Source organism: Amblyomma mixtum, chromosome 10 (assembly GCF_055824585.1).
Source record: "Amblyomma mixtum isolate Tamu chromosome 10, ASM5582458v1, whole genome shotgun sequence".
In the NCBI taxonomy this organism is placed as follows: Eukaryota; Metazoa; Arthropoda; class Arachnida; order Ixodida; family Ixodidae; genus Amblyomma; species Amblyomma mixtum.
Genome location: NC_143021.1, coordinates 162,407,828 through 162,425,537, shown reverse-complemented (window position 1 = coordinate 162,425,537; position 17,710 = coordinate 162,407,828). Strand labels below are relative to the sequence as shown.

The 17,710-nt window shown below is 48.9% G+C and overlaps 1 protein-coding gene across 17 annotated transcripts in view; it reads right to left on the bottom strand.

Moving 5' to 3' along the window:
• Positions 1-17,710, bottom strand: part of LOC149327561 (uncharacterized) — an 86,995-nt gene that overhangs the window by 43,678 nt on the left and 25,607 nt on the right. For 7 of the 17 annotated variants that reach the window (XR_016286244.1, XR_016286238.1, XR_016286241.1 and 4 more), the window contains one exon: positions 17,110-17,195. Coding sequence is in view for 8 of the 17 variants with exons in the window: in XM_089563246.1 (XP_089419372.1) it covers positions 10,932-11,125; positions 17,110-17,178 (263 nt within the window). In the remaining 9 variants the exon portion in view is untranslated. Of the gene's footprint in view, positions 1-5,424; positions 5,907-7,135; positions 7,252-10,505; positions 11,437-17,109; positions 17,196-17,710 lie in introns of those variants that run through there. The other 10 variants (XR_016286246.1, XM_089563249.1, XM_089563251.1 and 7 more) reach the window with 7 other exon arrangements.

Below are 17,710 nucleotides of genomic sequence, written 5' to 3'. Positions count from 1 at the left end.
GGCTCCTCTTTATCTATCTTCTTTCACTCCCACTTCCTCCCTTCCTCTACAGTGCGGTTCAGGTGTCCACCGAGATGACAGAGAATTACTGCGCCATTTCCTTTCCTCAAAAAGCATTGCGTTCAAAGGGCAAGGCATCGCGCCGAACGGGTGGTGGCGTTCCGTGGACTCCCTGGCAGCGCTACAACGCGCTGTCGCGTTCCAGTCCTAAAGGCGAAGCTTAAGCGTCATTAATTAGCAGTTAATTAGTATTCAGGCATTAATCAGTAATTAACCATTAATTAGTGATTTGTCATCACTTGGTAATTAGTACTCAATTCTATGTGACGCCACCAGTGCCACAGAAACAGCGAAGGTGGTGCGGAAAACGCTTCCGCCTCTACCCACTTTAGACAGTCAAAGTGCCCCCTGAATTTTTTTGAGCCCCTGCATATTAACGCGGAAGCCTTCAATGCCTCATCCTTGTAAGCAGCAGTTGTCGACAGAGGATGTCACGCTTTTCAGTTGGTCGAAACGGTCGTCACGTCACAGTGCGCGAATTTCAATCGGGGCCAATTGTACTTTGGCTACTAACCATGCAACCAATTAAAGGGGTCGTATAGTGATGCTCCAAGTAAGTTTGAGTTTAGTTAATTGCTTACTTAACCAATTAGTCTAATTAACCTTTCTAGTCCGACCAGATAAATAAATAAAACCAAGTAAGAAATTTGCCGAGCTTGGGAATCGAACCACGGTCTCCGGAGTGCGAGTCGAGCACGCTACCACTGCGCCATGCCAGCACGATGGTTTGGAATGAACAAAGGTGCGTCTAGTGAATACGGTGTCTTCGTTCACTCCCATCTTCCTCCCTTCCCGTTACGGTGAGGTTTAGGTGTCCACTGAGATATGAGAGACAGATAATTTCCTTTCCTCAGAAACCAATTTACCGCGAGCAAGGCGTAATTGTCCGCGTTTCAGATTGGTCCAAATTGTCGTGACGTCACCGCGCGCGAATTTTGACGGGTGTCCACCGAAATATGAGAGACAGTTACTGCGCAACTTCCTTTCCTCAAATACAATTTTCATTTTCTTCATTACGGCCCCTCTTTCTTCTTTCACTCACACTTCCTCCCTTCCTGTACGGTGCGGCTCAGGTGTCCACCGAGATGACAGAGAATTACAGCCCCATTTCCTTTCCTCAAAAAGCGTTGCGTTCAAAGGGCAACGCATCGCGCCGAAAGGGTGGTGGCGTTCCGTGGACTCCGTGGCAGCGCTACAACACGCTGTCGCGTCCCACTCCTAAAGGCGAAGCTTAAGCGTCATTAATTGGCAGTTAATTAATGCACCAACAAAATGTGCAGTGAATAATCGCGTAGCAGAATGCAGCACTCAGGCTTTCGCCTTTCAGCACTTTCGCCGCTAAAGTTCCTCGTAATTTTTTCTCCGTGGCGAATGCCTTGGCCACATTCAGCCCGTCGACTCTTTGCTCGATCCCGAACGATGGGCCGAATCATGTTCTCTTGCTATTAATTTTCTTACTTTACCCCGCACCTCCACCAAATTGTAGCAGGATCAAATTGCCCGCATCTCCCGCTGTGGCCACAGACGATGCCTTTGCCGATTCCGTCGACGCCAGTCTTGCCACACCGCAACGCGCCCGACTACTTCACCTACTGAACCAGTTTCGCTCTTCTTTCGACGTGGCTCAAAACCGACTCGGCCGCACGTCTACCGTGACCGATGAGATCGACACCGGAGCCCACTTGCCGCTTCGTCAACGCCCGTACCGAGTTTCGGCAGCCGAACGCCAGATTATCAACACTCAGGTGGACTACATGCTTCAGCGAGGCGTCATTCAACCATCCAGTAGTCCATGGGCCTCTCCTGTGGTTCTAGTGAAGAAAAAAGATGGCACAATACGATTTTGCATCGATTATCGGCGGCTTAACAAGATCACCCGCAAAGACGTTTACCCGCTGCCGCGAATCGATGACGCCCTTGCCTGCCTCCAAGGCGCGGAGTTCTTTTCTTCTTTAGACCTGCGTTCAGGGTATTGGCAGGTCCCTGTGGCGGAGGCTGACCGTGCCAAGACGGCTTTTGTTACAGCAGATGGCCTGTTTGAATTTACCGTCATGCCTTTCGGCCTTTGTAATGCCCCAGCGACTTTCGAGCGAATGATGGACTCCATTTTACGCGGCCTGAAGTGGACCACGTGCCTGTGCTACTTAGACGACATTGCCGTCTTCGCGCCTGATTTTGAGACGCACCTTCACCGCTTGGAGCACGTGTTGACATGTTTAACTGCCGCGGGGCTCCAACTTAATCTCAAAAAGTGTCGCTTTGGGGCCCGCCGACTGACAATTTTAGGTCACGTCGTCTAAGGACGGCGTGCTTCCTGACCCAGCCAAACTTTGTGCCGTCGCTGAGTTCCCCAAGCCGTCGACTCAGAAGGAACTTCGCAGGTTTCTCGGCCTGTGTTCTTATTTCCGACGTTTCGTCCGAAATTTTGCCTCTATCATCGCACCGCTTACGAACCTTCTTCGGGGCGCGAACAACCTGTCCGATTGGTCACCTGACTGCGACGACGCCTTCACCACTTTACGCCGGCTGCTCACAGCGCCTCCCATTTTACGCCACTTCGACCCCACTGCTCAAACTGAAATTCACACCGATGCCAGTGGCGTTGGCCTCGGCGCTGCCCTTAGGCAACGTAAACCCGGATTTCCCGAGTATGTAGTTGCCTACGCGAGCCGTGCACTGACAAAAGCGGAATCCAACTACTCAGTAACCGAGAAGGAATGCTTGGCGATTGTTTGGGCAATCGGAAAGTTTCGCCCTTACGTTTATGGCCGCCCTTTCGATATCGTAACGGACCATCATTCCCTGTGCTGGCTGGCCTCCTTGAAAGACCCTACAGGCCGCCTCGCTCGCTGTGCCCTACGCCTACAGGAGTATGATATCCGTGTCATCTATCGCTCCTGCCGAAAACATAACGACGCCGACGCATTGTCCCGCTCTCCATTGCCGCCAGACGTTGTCTGCCACTCGCCAACCGGTTGCGCTTCGCTGTCGTTTTCAACCGATACCATGGGCAGCGAGCAAAATAAGGACCCCTGGATATCTTCGTTTGTACGTTTTCTCTCAAATTCCTCGGCGGCACTCGTGCCTCGTGCCCTACGCCGCCAGGCTGCTCACTTCGCCATTCGCGATGGTCGATTGTGCCGCCGCAACTACGTCCCTATCGGCAGGAAGTGGTTGCTTGTCGTCCCTGCCCATCTGCGGTCGACATTCTGTGCCCTGTTTCACAACGACCCGGAGTCTGCTCATGCCGGCGCCTTTAAAACATACACGCGACTCCGTCTCCGCTATTATTGGCGCGGTATGTCCACCTACGTCCGCAAATACGTCCGCTCGTGCCCTGACTGTCAACGTCGCAAGCCGGCTCTTCACCACTCAGTCGGCCAGATGCAGCCTCTCGCTTGCCCTTCCCGTCCTTTTGACAGAGTTGGGATTGACCTCTACGGCCCCCTTCCTTACACTGCTGCTGGCAACCCCTGGGTTATTGTAGCCGTCGACCACCTCACGCGTTACGCCGAAACCGCGGCTCTTCCTGCTGCTACGGCACCACACGTTGCCTCTTTCATCTTGCATCACTTCATTCATCGCCATGGAGCGCCCCGGGAACTGCTGAGCGACTGTGGGCGCGGCTTTCTGTCCGAGGTCGTGGAATCTCTTCTCAAACAGTGTAAGATCACTCACCATACCGCCACGGCCTACCATCCTCATACTAACGGTTTGACGGAACGGTTTAACCGCACCTTGGGCGATATGCTGTCGATGTACGTATCTTCCGACCACTCCGACTGGGACCGGATCCTGCCGTTCATCACCTACGCCTACAACACCGCCACGCAGACCACCACCGGCTTCTCGCCGTTTTTTCTCCTCTACGGGCGAGAACCTTCCTCACCACTCGACACAGTACTTCCTTACCGGCCCGCGTGTCTGAGTGCACCACTATTTCGGAGGCTTCCAAGCATGCCGAGGAGTGCCGTCAGCTCGCTCGGTCGTTAACATCCGGCGAGCAGGGGCGTCAAAAATTCCGTTTCGACGCAAGTCACACTGATGACAGTTTTCTACCCGGCTCTCTCGTCTGGCTTCACCTGCCGTCTACCTCACCTGGCCTTTCCTCCAAACTTCTCCCCAAGTATTACTGACCTACCGCATCGTAGAGCGCACTTCCCCGGTCAACTACATTGCCGACCCGGTGACACCCTCCACAGATCAACGCCGACGCAGCCGCGAGACTGTTTATGTGTCACGCCTGAAGCCGTACTATGACCCGCGTGTGTTGTCTCCCTGACTCGCCAGGATGGCTTCGCCTTCAGCCCGGGGGTGATTGTAAAGAGGAAGATGAGCAGCGGCGGCCGCCGCTCCGCTAGCGCGCGGCGCGAGATCGCTGTCTGGATGACCGAAGCTCGGACCGGCATTTTGGCAAGCTGTCGCTAAGTTACTTTCCCCGAAAATCCTGCTACACCGTTTACAAAAAACAGTCTGCTGACCTCTCAAAGCCAGGCAGATTTAGCGACCCGCCTCGTGAATCCAGGTTCATCATTGCCTTGGCTCCTTCATTTGGACAACTTTACCCTCCTTTCTTCCAATGTCTCTTTACCTATCAGACTCGGAATTCAGCTATCACACCTGCCTTCCTCTCTAAATGAGAAAAAGAGCCAGCCGGGTGAAAAAGAATGTAGCATGGTGTTTGCGGCAAAAATGTGGGCTACCAGTTCGATGGCCTCGCAATCAGCCGTCACTCTTCAGGGTCGTTATTGTGCGGCTGTTCCTAATATATTTATTTACAGTGCCCCTAAGGACCCTTGTGCGAGGGTATTACTTAGGGTCTGGGGGGGGGGGGGGGCAATAGAAGCATGAAGAAACGGCACATACGTGCACTTGAAACACAAAATACCTGTAATGACGAAGTATAATATAAAGCTAGTAATGTACACAAATAACAAACAACGCAGAATAAAATACTTAGTAAATGCACATAATACAACAAAGGTACAAAATCTGTTAGTCCATGGTTTGCTTAACGAATGCTGAAACGATTGTAAATTAACCTCAGTACCCATGTGTGATGGCAGATTATTCCAGTTTATTATGGTGCGAGGAATAAATGATACGCAGTAAATTCATTGAAGCACTCAAGCGAAGCGCCTAGCAGAGCGCTGAAGTTCAAAGGTTTCTCAACGAAGGACATTCCGTTAGCGCATTCAAGAGTCCTGCTGAGTCCATGTTCGGCGTTCAGAGTTTGGTAATATGGAAGGCCTCGAGCGTCTTTGAAGTCCGCAGAGAAGAGGTTAGTGCTTCAAGAAGCGACTTTTTGAACTCAGCAGTCGAGCATTCGATGTGGTTCAAGTCCGTCATGGATGGGATTGCAGATAAAAAGCTATGAGATTTAATCTGGTGCCAGATATTAAATCGAAGACTCTTGAAGTGCTCATTGCCATAGAGAGCATCGGACAGGATGTCGTGGCAGGAGTTCCGTCTGCCGATGATAACGTCCAGGTTTGTGATATGATGACGCTGATTGATGAGGAGGTATAGGAGCTTGGCCACTTTGTGCAATGCTTCCAGGCCGTGGCCTATAAGGCAGGGAGAATGTCTGCTTGCTAAGGTGAACTCCCGGGGTCTTAGAGGTATTTCCCTCACTTCCATCTGGACCTGGTAGAGGACTTCATTCCATGTGGAGAGGAGATGAATGACCTCGCATGATCGATTCGTGGCAGCGGTGCGGGGCACTGTGCTGTGAGTTAGTCCTTCCCTGCAGATGCTGGGCGCGCCCACATGGCTTGGCGAGAGACATTGCACTGGCGCAGCTGACACTACGTCGTCCTGGCGGCTTTCGCTTCGTCTTGCTACACCTGCGAGGAATGTGAGTCATCACATTTCACAACTGTGGCAGGAGTGTTCTTGCGAGTCGTTATCGTATATGCTAAGATGTTTAAAACAACCGGTGTTCAGGGAGCAAACAATCAAGGGTGTCGACATTTCTATCTTGCGATATGACTCGTGCTGGCCTTACCAGCAGCTCAGCTAATTGTGCCAATATTGGAAACACCGGTCCTACAAACCACCAGAGTGAAACCATAAATTTCCAATATTGGGCCGATTAGGTTTGGTTTGGTTTATGGGGTTTAACATCCTAAAGCGACTAAGGCTATGAGAGGCGCCGTAGTGGAGGGCCCCGGAAATTTCGACCACTCGGGGTTCTTTAACGTGCACTGACATCGCACAGCACACGGGTATTGGGCCGATTACCTGTGCTGCTTGGGTTCAGTTTTCACGCGATTGAAGGAATTTTATCATAGCAATAGAAGCGAGTTCCGCTGAAAACCTCTGGTAGTTCTGTGTGTGTTAAAGCTATACCGCTGGTCTATTAATAATGAGGTCCTGGTGTATGTCGACTTCAGATTATCACCACTGGCGTTGCTTCTCGCTCTCCTTCCGAAACTATTCCGCTCTGCTCATCCATACCAATAGACCATTACTGTGCGACGCCACTGCACGTTAAAGAACTCCATCATCATCACCATCATCAGCCTGACTACGCCCACTGCAGAGCAAAGGCCTCTCCCACGCTCTCCAAGTAACCCTGTCCTTCGCCAGTTGCGGCCACCGTATTCCCGCAAAGTTCTTAATCTCATCCGCCCACCCAACTTTCTGCCACCTCCAGCTACGCTTGCCTTCTCTTGGAATTCACTCCGTCACCCTTAAGGTGGTCGAAATTTTCGGATCCCTTCACTATTGCGTCCTTCATAGCGTGAGTCGCTTTGGCACGTTAAACCCCCATAAACCAAACCTAACTATTATCGGTTATTTTTAAGTTGCCTTGACGAATAAACCCCTTTGCCGTTCCTTGAACCTCAGCAATAATCCCGTAGTCAAACTTTTCCTTCCACAGTTTTTTTTTTCAGAGCAGCGTCCGGGCATCAGGTTCCCTGGGTGATCTACACGTGTAGCTGACAGGGTGCTCCGCAGTGACACGATGAAAATTCAACCGCGCAATTCAACCCTGCCGACTGTTCACTACTGCAGGAACCTGAATCAGAAATAGGCCGACTTCAGTTCACAATGCGCGCTCCACGCTTACCACAACGCAGCCAGCACACGGGGCGCACCGACTCCAGAAGTTCAGGACAGAGATGTTGACCATGCAGGGAAGCTGCACAGATGATATCTTTTCACATCCAAAACACCGGTGGCTGCCTGCGAATACAAAGCACGAAACCCTATACCTTCTGGTGCACCACGCTACAACCATATGTCCAGTTTTCTATAACGATCGTAGCGCCATAGGACACATCCTAGTTACCCAGAAGCACGGTAGTATCCTCAGGAACGAACGTCGATGGTTTAACGTCCCAAAATGATTCAGGCTATGGGGACGCCGTAGTGAAGGGCTCCAGAAATTTCGACCACCTGGGGTTCTTGCACTGACACCGCACGGTACATGGGCCTCTAAAATTTCACCTCTTTTGACATTTGACTGCAGCGGCCGGGATCGAACCCGCGTCTTTCCGGACAGCAGCCGGACGCCATAACCACTGAGCCACCGTGTTGGTTAAATTTTTTTCTTGCGTGAAACGCAGCTACTTAGATTCACAAATTACTGACATGGTAAAGCAAATGAATACCGCATGAATCGTTGTACCTTTCCAAATTGGCTATAGCTTTTTCCCGTGCTCTGTAAGTGCACTTCTAAAAAGAGCTAGGCGCCCACAACTTAAAAAGGGGAGGTGGTGAGATGCGTGATTGCAACACTCAGCCAAAAAATTATAATCGGAGTAATTTGTATTCCTCTACATACGCTGAGTCGTCTGGTTAAGGGAGTGTTCTTCGGCTCTAAAGCTTTAAGTTGTGTTACTAATGCGCCATATAGCATTGTATCAAAGATCCTTATAAACTGGAAAATTTACGATGCAATCCGTAATAATGATCACAACCTTGAATTCAAAAGTGACCTTGATGTGACGTGTAAACGTTTCTCTATGCTGTTCGTTGTTAATGACTCGGCTAACTGAAGGGCAGGTCAGTCATGTCCACGCATCAACGTCACCCTGTTAATTCAACTTCCTTTCAACACCAACTATGAGCAATTTGCGTTGAACCATGAATAACGATGCAATATTTAAAGTTTCATAGCCATGTAATTTTGTTGCGCATTTTTTTCTAGCAAATGAGGCGTTACTCATTCGAATACATGGATCACATCGTGGTATTCGCTTAGGACCTCGCAATAATTTAGAATTGAATTTCTTGTCTCATGCTGTTTAAGTTTTGGTTCATCAACCAAACGACGGCTGTGACAACAGTTGAACTCTACGTCACGTGAGGCACGGAAAAATTGCAATATAAACGATTATACGCAGAATTAACTCCCTATAACATTTTAACCAGCCAGCTGCAAGAGCTAGAATTACAACAAGTGGCGTGACCATAAGCTTAACCACACGTCACAGTCATCGTTCGGTTGATGAAACAGAAATCAAAACATCGCCAAGACGAAATATAATTATATATTATTATAGGTAGTAGGTGAATACTACGGGATTCTCCGTGTATATCAATGTCTAACATATCGTTTCAAAGAACAAAACATGCAAGCATTTCGTGTCAATGGTCCTTTAAATGAAATTCCACGAATCATGTCGGCAACCTACGTATCAAACATAGCAGCACACTCGTTCATTCGTACCATACAGGTATATCGCGGCTGAAGTACTCTTTAAATCTGGCCATGTTCTGTTGTTCGCTTCGATGCACTGACGCAACATCTGCAGGTACAACAGTGACAGAAGGAATAGCCAAACACCCCATCGGCTCTTTGCCAAAATGCCAACCAAGTATTCAAAAGATTCAGCGTCTGCCTTCCATACATCGGATGAAGAAAAGGACAAAATTGGCCGGAATAATGGTCCTCACATGATCCGATTCAGTGCTCTGCGAAAAGCACCGAAAATATTCAGTGCGTTAACACTATTTTCAAAATGTAATTTGCTGGCGGTAGCTACCTCTGCAGTTATGGACATATGTACCCCGGGATAACGGAATTAAGAGCGTTAGTTGCCTTCACGTGCTTGTTCAAAACTATTTCTTGCAGATGCCTTAAACCCGCACTGCTTTTCGTTAGGTAACGTAACAAGTCAAATAATGCGTTAAAAAACTTTGAGCGTCGAAGCGTGGTCCACACTGGTTTGTCTGCGAGCGCACGCCTAGTTTTCACTGGTTCCGCGGTCCCTATGTGCAAACGTAGTTAGTTCCTCTGGTAGACTGTATCAAACCTGAAATCTGAAGTCTGCATTTAGGTCTACGCAACTCAAGGTACTTAAGGTACTTACTGTGCTAATCTGAGCTTCGGCAAAAAAGCGACACCCCTCATCACGACACATTAACTGCCTCAGCCGTTCTTGATTTCAGGAGTATTTGAACCTGTCTGCATCTGGGATCGTGACTGACACAACGTCCGTCAGGGACTACAGCGTCAGATGCCAACAGCTAGTAGCACATACTTTCTATTCGCTAAATTCAGATACACACACTTTCAACTCAGCGCCAGCGTGTCGATCAGCAATGAAGGGCTTTCATCGACCAGGTGATTCGATTATTTGCGACTTCATTGAGCATCAGTCGCTCACTGATATGTAATGCCGGAGCATGATTGTGCCTGGGTATTTCATGTCCACTGAAATAGGAAATATTGCGCGTAAACTTCAGAACAGCACATGGCTTTGGGGGGTTATAGTGGATGGCGCCGAATTGATTTAGACCACCTGGGATTCTCTAAGGTGGCCGTTGAGGAAACCCAGGTAGTTTAGTTTAATGCCGAGCTGTCCCCCACGGCTTCCCTCATAAGGTAGGTGTGACTACCAAGCGTTAAACACCGCAATTTATTTCACAATAATTTAATTCACGGCAATTTTTGAAACGCGAGCGCCGCGGCTGGCATTGACCTTGGCTACTCTGGCCCTAATGACTGAGCGACATTCAGGAGCCACCCAGCGGGTCCGAACGAAGTGAGGCATGCCAGGTAAGCAACAGATGGAATTGTAGCGATAACTTAACTCGTTGGGCCGCCGCGGTGGCTCATTTGTTATGATGCTCGGCTGCTGACCCGAAAGACGCGGGTTCGATCGCGTTGAATTTCTATGGAAGCGAAATTCCAGAGGCCCGTGTACTGTGCGATGCCAGTGCACGTTAAAGAACCCCAGGCGGCCGATATTTCCGGAGCCCTTCACTACGGCGCTCTCATAGCCTGAGTCGCTTTGGGACGTTAAACTCCATAAACCATAAACGAAACGAATTAACTCGTTGGATTATGATTTAAAGGGTTTATCGTCCCAAAGCGGCTCACGCTGTGACAGACGGCAAAAAATAACGGACTCGGGGTTTATCGGGGTTTAACATCCAAAAGCGAATGAGGCTATAAGGGACAGCGTACAGAAGGGCTCCGGTACTCAGACCACCTGAAGTTCTCAACGTGCAAGGACATCGCGCAGTACACGGTCCTCTAGAATTTCGCCTCCATTGAAATTCGACCGCCGGGGCCGGGATCGGACCCGGGTCTTTTGGGCAAGCAGCTGAGTGCCATAACCACTCAGCCACAGTGGCGGTCATAATGCAGGACTCCGGATAATTTGGACCACCCGAGGCTCTTAAACATGCGGTGAGATTGCATAGTGCAAGGAACTGTAGCATTTTGCCTCCTTCGAAATGCGACCGCCGCGGCCCGAATCGAACCCACGTCTTTCAGGTCAAGAGTCGAGCACCATAAGCACTGAGCCACGGCGGCAGCTTGAAAAATTGAAAGAAAAATTTGTATTCTTGCTTCTGAAATGACAACTTCCAGATCCCTTAATTCAACTTCCATGACAAGTACGATGATACACTCATAGCATTGCCTGATGACAAGAGAGACCAATGGCAGAAAATCTTGCACCATTCGCTTCAAGCCCCAAGCGTCGAGGGTGTCGGTCCTGCCCTCGCTGGCCTACAGGCTGCTCGCAGAGCGCGGACCCAAGGCCGGCAGAGGTGCTCCTGCAGGCAGTGGTGATCTCAGGTGCTCTTGTGTACGAAGAGCTTCCTGCAAAAGCCGCACTGGAAATGACCGACCGTGCGGTGGAGGCGCTTGTGGGCTATGGCAGAGGTGGCGTTGGCGAACACAGCGCCACACTTGAAGCACCGATTCTCGATATGTTTTTTCAAGTGCAGGGCCATAATGATCTCGTTATGGCACTTCCGGTAGCAGATGGCGCATGGGACTTTGGTGTTCCGGGGCTCGCCGCGATAGTCATGTTTGTAGATCTGGTGGGCTAATAGATGTGAGGGAAGATGGAAGCTGAATTTGCGGATCCAGCTCCTGTGGAGGGTGTTCTCTTCTGCCGGCAGAATGTGCTGCAGGGAGAAGAAAGCGGATCGGTCACTCAGAGCACCTTTGTTCGCACCCTTGTGCGTACTGAAGATTGAAGAAATGTTCACCAACAGCACCCGAACTAAAAATTGTGAAATAGAATCAACTGGCAGAACCGAAAGTGAAACTATTTCCCTTCTTTGAATATAGCCAGTAAATATAAAGTTCGAAAGAATGAAAAAAAAACAGGCCTAGGCAATACCTTAAGAATATAAGGATAGGTTACAAAAAGTATTAAGATTAATCTCTTATTGAAAAACTTCGATCAGCATTTTGGCCTTGAACGCAGCAGCAGTTCAGCCGCTAAATTGCAATCTAGTCACATGAGCAGTCATGAATGGCTGGTTTTGTTTTTATGGGGTTTGAACGTCCCGAAGCGACTCAGGCTATGAGGGACGCCCTAGTGGAGGGCTCCGGAAATTTCGACCACGTGTGGTTCCTTAAGTTGTACATACATTTAATGACATATCAATAACCAGCACGGAGAATGCATGTATCCTGGTGATTTCTTAATTGTGACTTCATTAATAAAAATATATTTCTGACACTCCCTTCCCTCGCTCACCCTTAAGCATTGCGACGCACCTTTGCTCTGCTACACTGCTTAATGAGCAACCACGGAGTTTTCTCGAGTTGGCGCAACTGACGGAAACCTTCTTTCCACAAAAACTGCGTATGCCCTAATATTAGTGACTAGTTTCGCAGAAAGCTTATCAGCGCAAACGAAATGAGTTGCCTTTTCCGCCTCAGACAGAACAATTTCCAAGAGCCACATGTTTGAGATGTCGCCAAGAACCAGACCGTTAATATCTGCTCAACCATAGCGAGAAGGAGAGACATTAATGGACACTGTAGCTCTCTCCTGTAATCCTTTAAAGTCTCTCCTCTTTGTTGTAGGAAAATTTGCATGGTATCTATTTTTTCAGATGTGATCATTTGGTTTCTCAGTTGCAGTCCCAGCAAGCAGTAAGTGACGACAACAACCGTGTGAATATCTGCGAAAGGGTCCGCCAGGGGATCCCCACGCTACTGTAGATACCCTTCAACGCTATCGCGTCGTACTCCTAAGGTTAGCTTAAGTGTACCTCATGTTTATTTGCTTTGTATTTCCTCTGGATCGAAATGGAACCGCGAGACACAAGGGTCCAGCCCCTCCAGGAATTTCCGGCATCTCCCGAGTACGACGCGGAGGCGCGCTCTACCAGGCCACCACTACTATCTTTGGCTAAAGCATACAATCGAATAGTTTAATATGTCTCCGAAGCTCATCTATTCGCCTTGTCAACTCGTAACCGTCCCGTGATTTTAGGAAAGTCTTTTCAAATATTTGGCCTTACCATTAAAACCCCTAATAGCCGAAAGTGTAACCTAGCGGCAGCTTGTGAAGCCTCACGGAAGAAAAGGATCCGATTTGTTTTATGGAGTTTACGTCCTAAGGCAACTCAGAAGATGAGGGACGCCGTAGTGGAGGGCTCCTGATAATTTCAGTCACCTGGGCTCCATTAACGCGCACTGACATCTCACAGTACACGGGCCTCTAGCATTTCACTTTCATCGAAATGTGACCGCCGCGGCCGGAATCGAACCCGCGTTCTTTGGGATAGGAGCCAAGCATCATCATTGACCTACCGCAGTGCCTGATACTCGCTGACTTCTGGCCGCAGTAACGGTTCCTTTTTTTCAGCTCATGCCAGCTACGTTGCCTTGAACAGAATCGCTAGGACTTTTTCCTCATCTCCTCTTCACTCGTTTTACAGTTTGTTGCGAAGCATTCTCACTATGAACACTAATCCTATTGCGTGGATTAAAGGTTTATGGTTTATGGCTTATGGAGGTTTAACGTCCCACAGCGACTCACGCTATGAGAGACGCCGTAGTGAAGGACTCCGGAAATTACGGCCACTTGGGGTTCTGAAGGATTCTGCGATTCCGCATACACATTCAATTTGATGGTCTACACTGATCCACGTAATTACCGTACGCGGTTTTTTCAGCTGGCGTAGCTCCGCCCATATAGTCCAGCTGGACATGTTGTTCGAACTGGGCTCCTCAGGACGTCACCGCTAGGACCACACGTTCGCTCGGCGCCAAGGTGCGTTCTAGCGTGACCGGTACAGCACGAAACAGGTGGGCAGCAATGGTATGCCACCGCGTCTCCCTGTGGTGCGCCGCATATTGTGGAACGTGTTATAATGCAAGGTGAAAGTCCGCAAATAAGGCGCGTCGCACTGATGAGATACACGCAAGGAAGTCACTAGCAGCAGTGGTGTGCGTACGGCTGCAGCACTGGAGCCTTTCATTTGTCGACCTTATTTGTCATTTAGATGTCTGTTTTTACCTACAGCCTCTAGAACTGTTGAACACCGATGAGCCAGAACATGTATCCTCATGGGCTGGAAGTCCGTTCCTCCACGTCTAAGCTTTGTAATAGAAAACAAAATAACATCCTTCGGACAAGATTGTCGCTCACTAATGAAACAATTAAGATTGGTAAAAGGTTCTGCCGGAAGCACGCTGCAGTTTTAATTATAAGCCCCTGTGTTTCTCTATTGTGTCCTGCGTTCGGTCCTTATTTCTTTCGCGGCAGCTCAAGGTTCTAATATCCGAATTCTTGCGCCCTTCCTTGAGACCTGAGACCCCCTTATGAGGGAGGAGGATGAAAATGGCACCCCCCCCCCTCCCCCCAAAAAATCAGTTTCTAAGGCAGGCAGGAAGATAAACATCAATTCCCCTGACGCGCACTGCCATCGTACAGTGTAATCTCTGTTGTGCCTGCAAATGTCAATGCCCCATTTCAAATGTAGAAGAGAGCACAGCTGAACTACATAAATAACTAAACCAGTGCACGCCTCAACGACCAAGCAGCGCTTCTTGTCATCGCCAGAAGGTTGAAAGAAGCCTCCAGAGACCAGGACTGATGGCCACCCACAAGCGTCAAACCGCCACTGTCTTTTAAACACGTTTATCAATCAAATAAACAAGGGTGTATTGGAAAACGCCGCTCGCCGAGTTGCTGGGTCACTACCTCCACTGTGCACGGGGTAGCTCCCGAGGTTCAGGACGGAAAAGTCGGCTGCAAACCCGACAGTGATAGCCCAAGCCAGGGGCTCCATACGAAACCCTGAAGGCAGCCTCAGACTTTTGTCGTGACATTGCGGTTAATCACTTCGCAGGCGGCAATTCCCCTGCAATGCCACACAATCAGGTGTAAAGCGATGGACCAAGGCATCATGACAACATGCACACGCCATTGGTGGCCGAGCTTACTGTGAGGGGCACTTGCCATTTTGTTTTTGAGCTGTATCCTAATACAGTGAAGTGTGAAAGAGCTGGCCTGTACTGCATCGCCACAGGAAAAAGGTGCAAGCGTTAGCCTCTAACAGCGTTGGCTGACATGCTTAGACGGTAGTGAACTTCCTTGAAGTAATGTTGCAGACAGGGTTCAAAGTGGTACGTGGCTTAGAGACAAAATTTAGGCCCGTGCGAGACACCAGAAACGCGAGAAAGGCCGAAAATCAATTTCTTAGCATGAATGCTCCTCTAATTAGAACTTTGCCTATTTTAAGGCGAAAACCTTTAATGTCTCATCGTTGTAAGCAGCAGTTGTCGACAGAAATGTCACGCTTTTCAATTGGTCGAAACGGTCGTGACGTCACAGTGCGCGAATTTCAAACAGGGCCAATTGTACTTTGGCTAGTAACCATGCAACCAATTGAATAGATCGTATAGTGATACTCCAAGTGGAACTGAGCGTAGTTATTTGCTTAATTACCCAATTAGCCTAATTAACTTTTATAGTGGGGCCATATAAAAAAATAAAACCGAGTACGAAATTGGTCGAGCTCGGGAATCGAACCCCGCTCTTCGGCGTGCGAGACGAGCATGCTATCCACTCCGCCATGCCAGCGCGATGGGTTGGAATGAACAAAGGCGCGTCTAGTGAATACGTTGTCTTTGCTCACTCCCATCCTCCTCCTTTTCCAGCTGGCGAGGTTCAGGTGTCCACCGAGGTATGAGAGACAGATACATTTCCTTTCCTCAAAAACCACTTTACCGACGAGCGAGGCGTATAACCGAATGGGCGACGGCGTTCTATGGACTCCCTGGCAGCGTTGCAAGACGCTGTCGCGTTCCACACACAGAGGCGAAGCTTAACATCTTAACCACACATCAGTGACCACACTTTAGGTCAAAAAAGTGCTCCCTTGAATTTTGACGGCTGTCCATCGAGATAGGCGAGACCGTTACTGCGTAATTTCCTTTCCTCAAATACAATTTTCGTTTTCTTCATTACGGTCCCTCTTTGTCTTCTTTCACTCCCACTTCATCCCTTCCTCTACGGTGCGATTCAGGTGTCCACCGAGATGGCAGAGAATTACTGTCCCATTCCCTTTCCTCAAGAAGCGTTGCGTTCAAAGGGCAAGGCATCGCGCCGAACGGGTGGTGACGTTCCGTGGACTCCCTGGCAGCGCTACAACACGCTGTCGCGTACCACTCGTATATGCGAAACTTAAGAGCCATTAATTAGCAGTGAATTAATATTCAGGCATTAATCAGTAGTTAAGCACTAATTAGTGATTTGTCATCACTTAGTAATTACTACTCGATTATATGTGACGCCACCAGTGCCACAAAAGCAGCGAAAGTGGTGCGGAAAACGCTTTCGCCTCTACGCACTTTAGACAGTCAAAGTGCCCCCTGAATTTTTATACAGCATTCGAAAAACTGATACTCAGGCCGCCCTCTGCAGTGTGGAAGATATCGCTTCAGCATTAATTTCTTGTGGCTTAGCGGACACACAACTCGGACGCTGTTCCAGCCGTCTAAGAACACTTGAATGTGCACTAAGGGTGCACATTTGAACCACGACTTAACGGCAGGGATGAAAAAGGGCGTGATAAGTCAGAGCAAAACGATGCAGGCACTTTCCATCCATAACGCACTGCCTGCATTACTCTAGCGTAATTATGTGGACTACTGTAGTTACCTCACTACCACCACAGTGCACGCACTTGTATGAAAATGTACAGAGCTGGCAAATGCCAGCAAGCAAGGTCGCTCAGCATCAGTACCATATTTGCTACACGTGTTCGATTCCAAGAGAAGGCAAGCGTGGCAGGGGGCGGCTGAAAGTTAGGTGGGCGGATGAGGGTAAGAAGTTTCCAGGGACACGGTGGACGAAGTTGGCAAAGGACTGGGTTAATTGTAGAGACATGAAAGAGGCCTTTGCCCTGCAGTGGGGGCAGTGATTCTGATGATGCTTATGATGATCATAGATTCGAAGTTTCCTGGAGTTGCAAGTCAGCGCCCGTCCGTGTGTCTTCCTTCAGTCTTCGTCCAAGTTCGCGCTGTTATTCAGTAAAATGTCGTACCAACTCGCCCAAGCATCCGCTTTAACGACCCATTGATACTGCACTCAATGGGATCCCAAGTCAATACAGCGAGGAAAGCATACGATGGCGCATGATTTCTTAAGCTGATTTGTTCGCGATATCTCCGTTCAAAGACAGCAGAGTACAGTTTCGTGTAAACACGGGAAACAAGCCACGTCGGTTTTTTATCAGATGTGCACACTAAAAGCTGTGCGGCGGAGAACTGAGAACCCGAAATTTCCATGCATTCGACCATGTCACCGGGCTACAAAATCATCAACTTACCCTTGAAAGAAATTCGGGTGGTGGCGTTGAAAACCGGGACGCCAAGGGGCTGATGGCGAAGTACCACATCTAAAGAAGAGCCATACCTGCAGAAAGGAAAATAACGATTCGAAATGATACAGTAAATAAACCGCAGATAAATTGTATTGGTCATCACTCAAATTTCAGTGCAATGTTTTCCTGTTTTAACAACAGCCTTAGCATGCCAGGATAACTGGAAACGGTGGTCCCAGCAATGGCTCTCTGAGTACTCCCTCAGCGTTCATGTAGATATCCGTAGCCGCTTCCGAGATAAGTTATCCGATGCAATTCTACACCGATGGAATAGTTTACACATAAGTAAGACTCTTGGCATTTTACTGTTTCTCTCGAGTTGCCAGTCCAAGGGTTGGCACAATACTCATGCCCCTAGAGGATGTCAAAAATTCAGTTTTCGCGATTTTTTAAACTCAATGCCCGGTACTTCAAAGCTGCTTTTGCACGGGACCAGGCCAACAAAATATGTTTCACTGTGTTCTAACGAACTAATGTTAATTAGCGCATTTTTAGCCGCTGCAGGAGGCGTGCGTGTTGACATCGTATATTAAATGTGGTTGAAAAG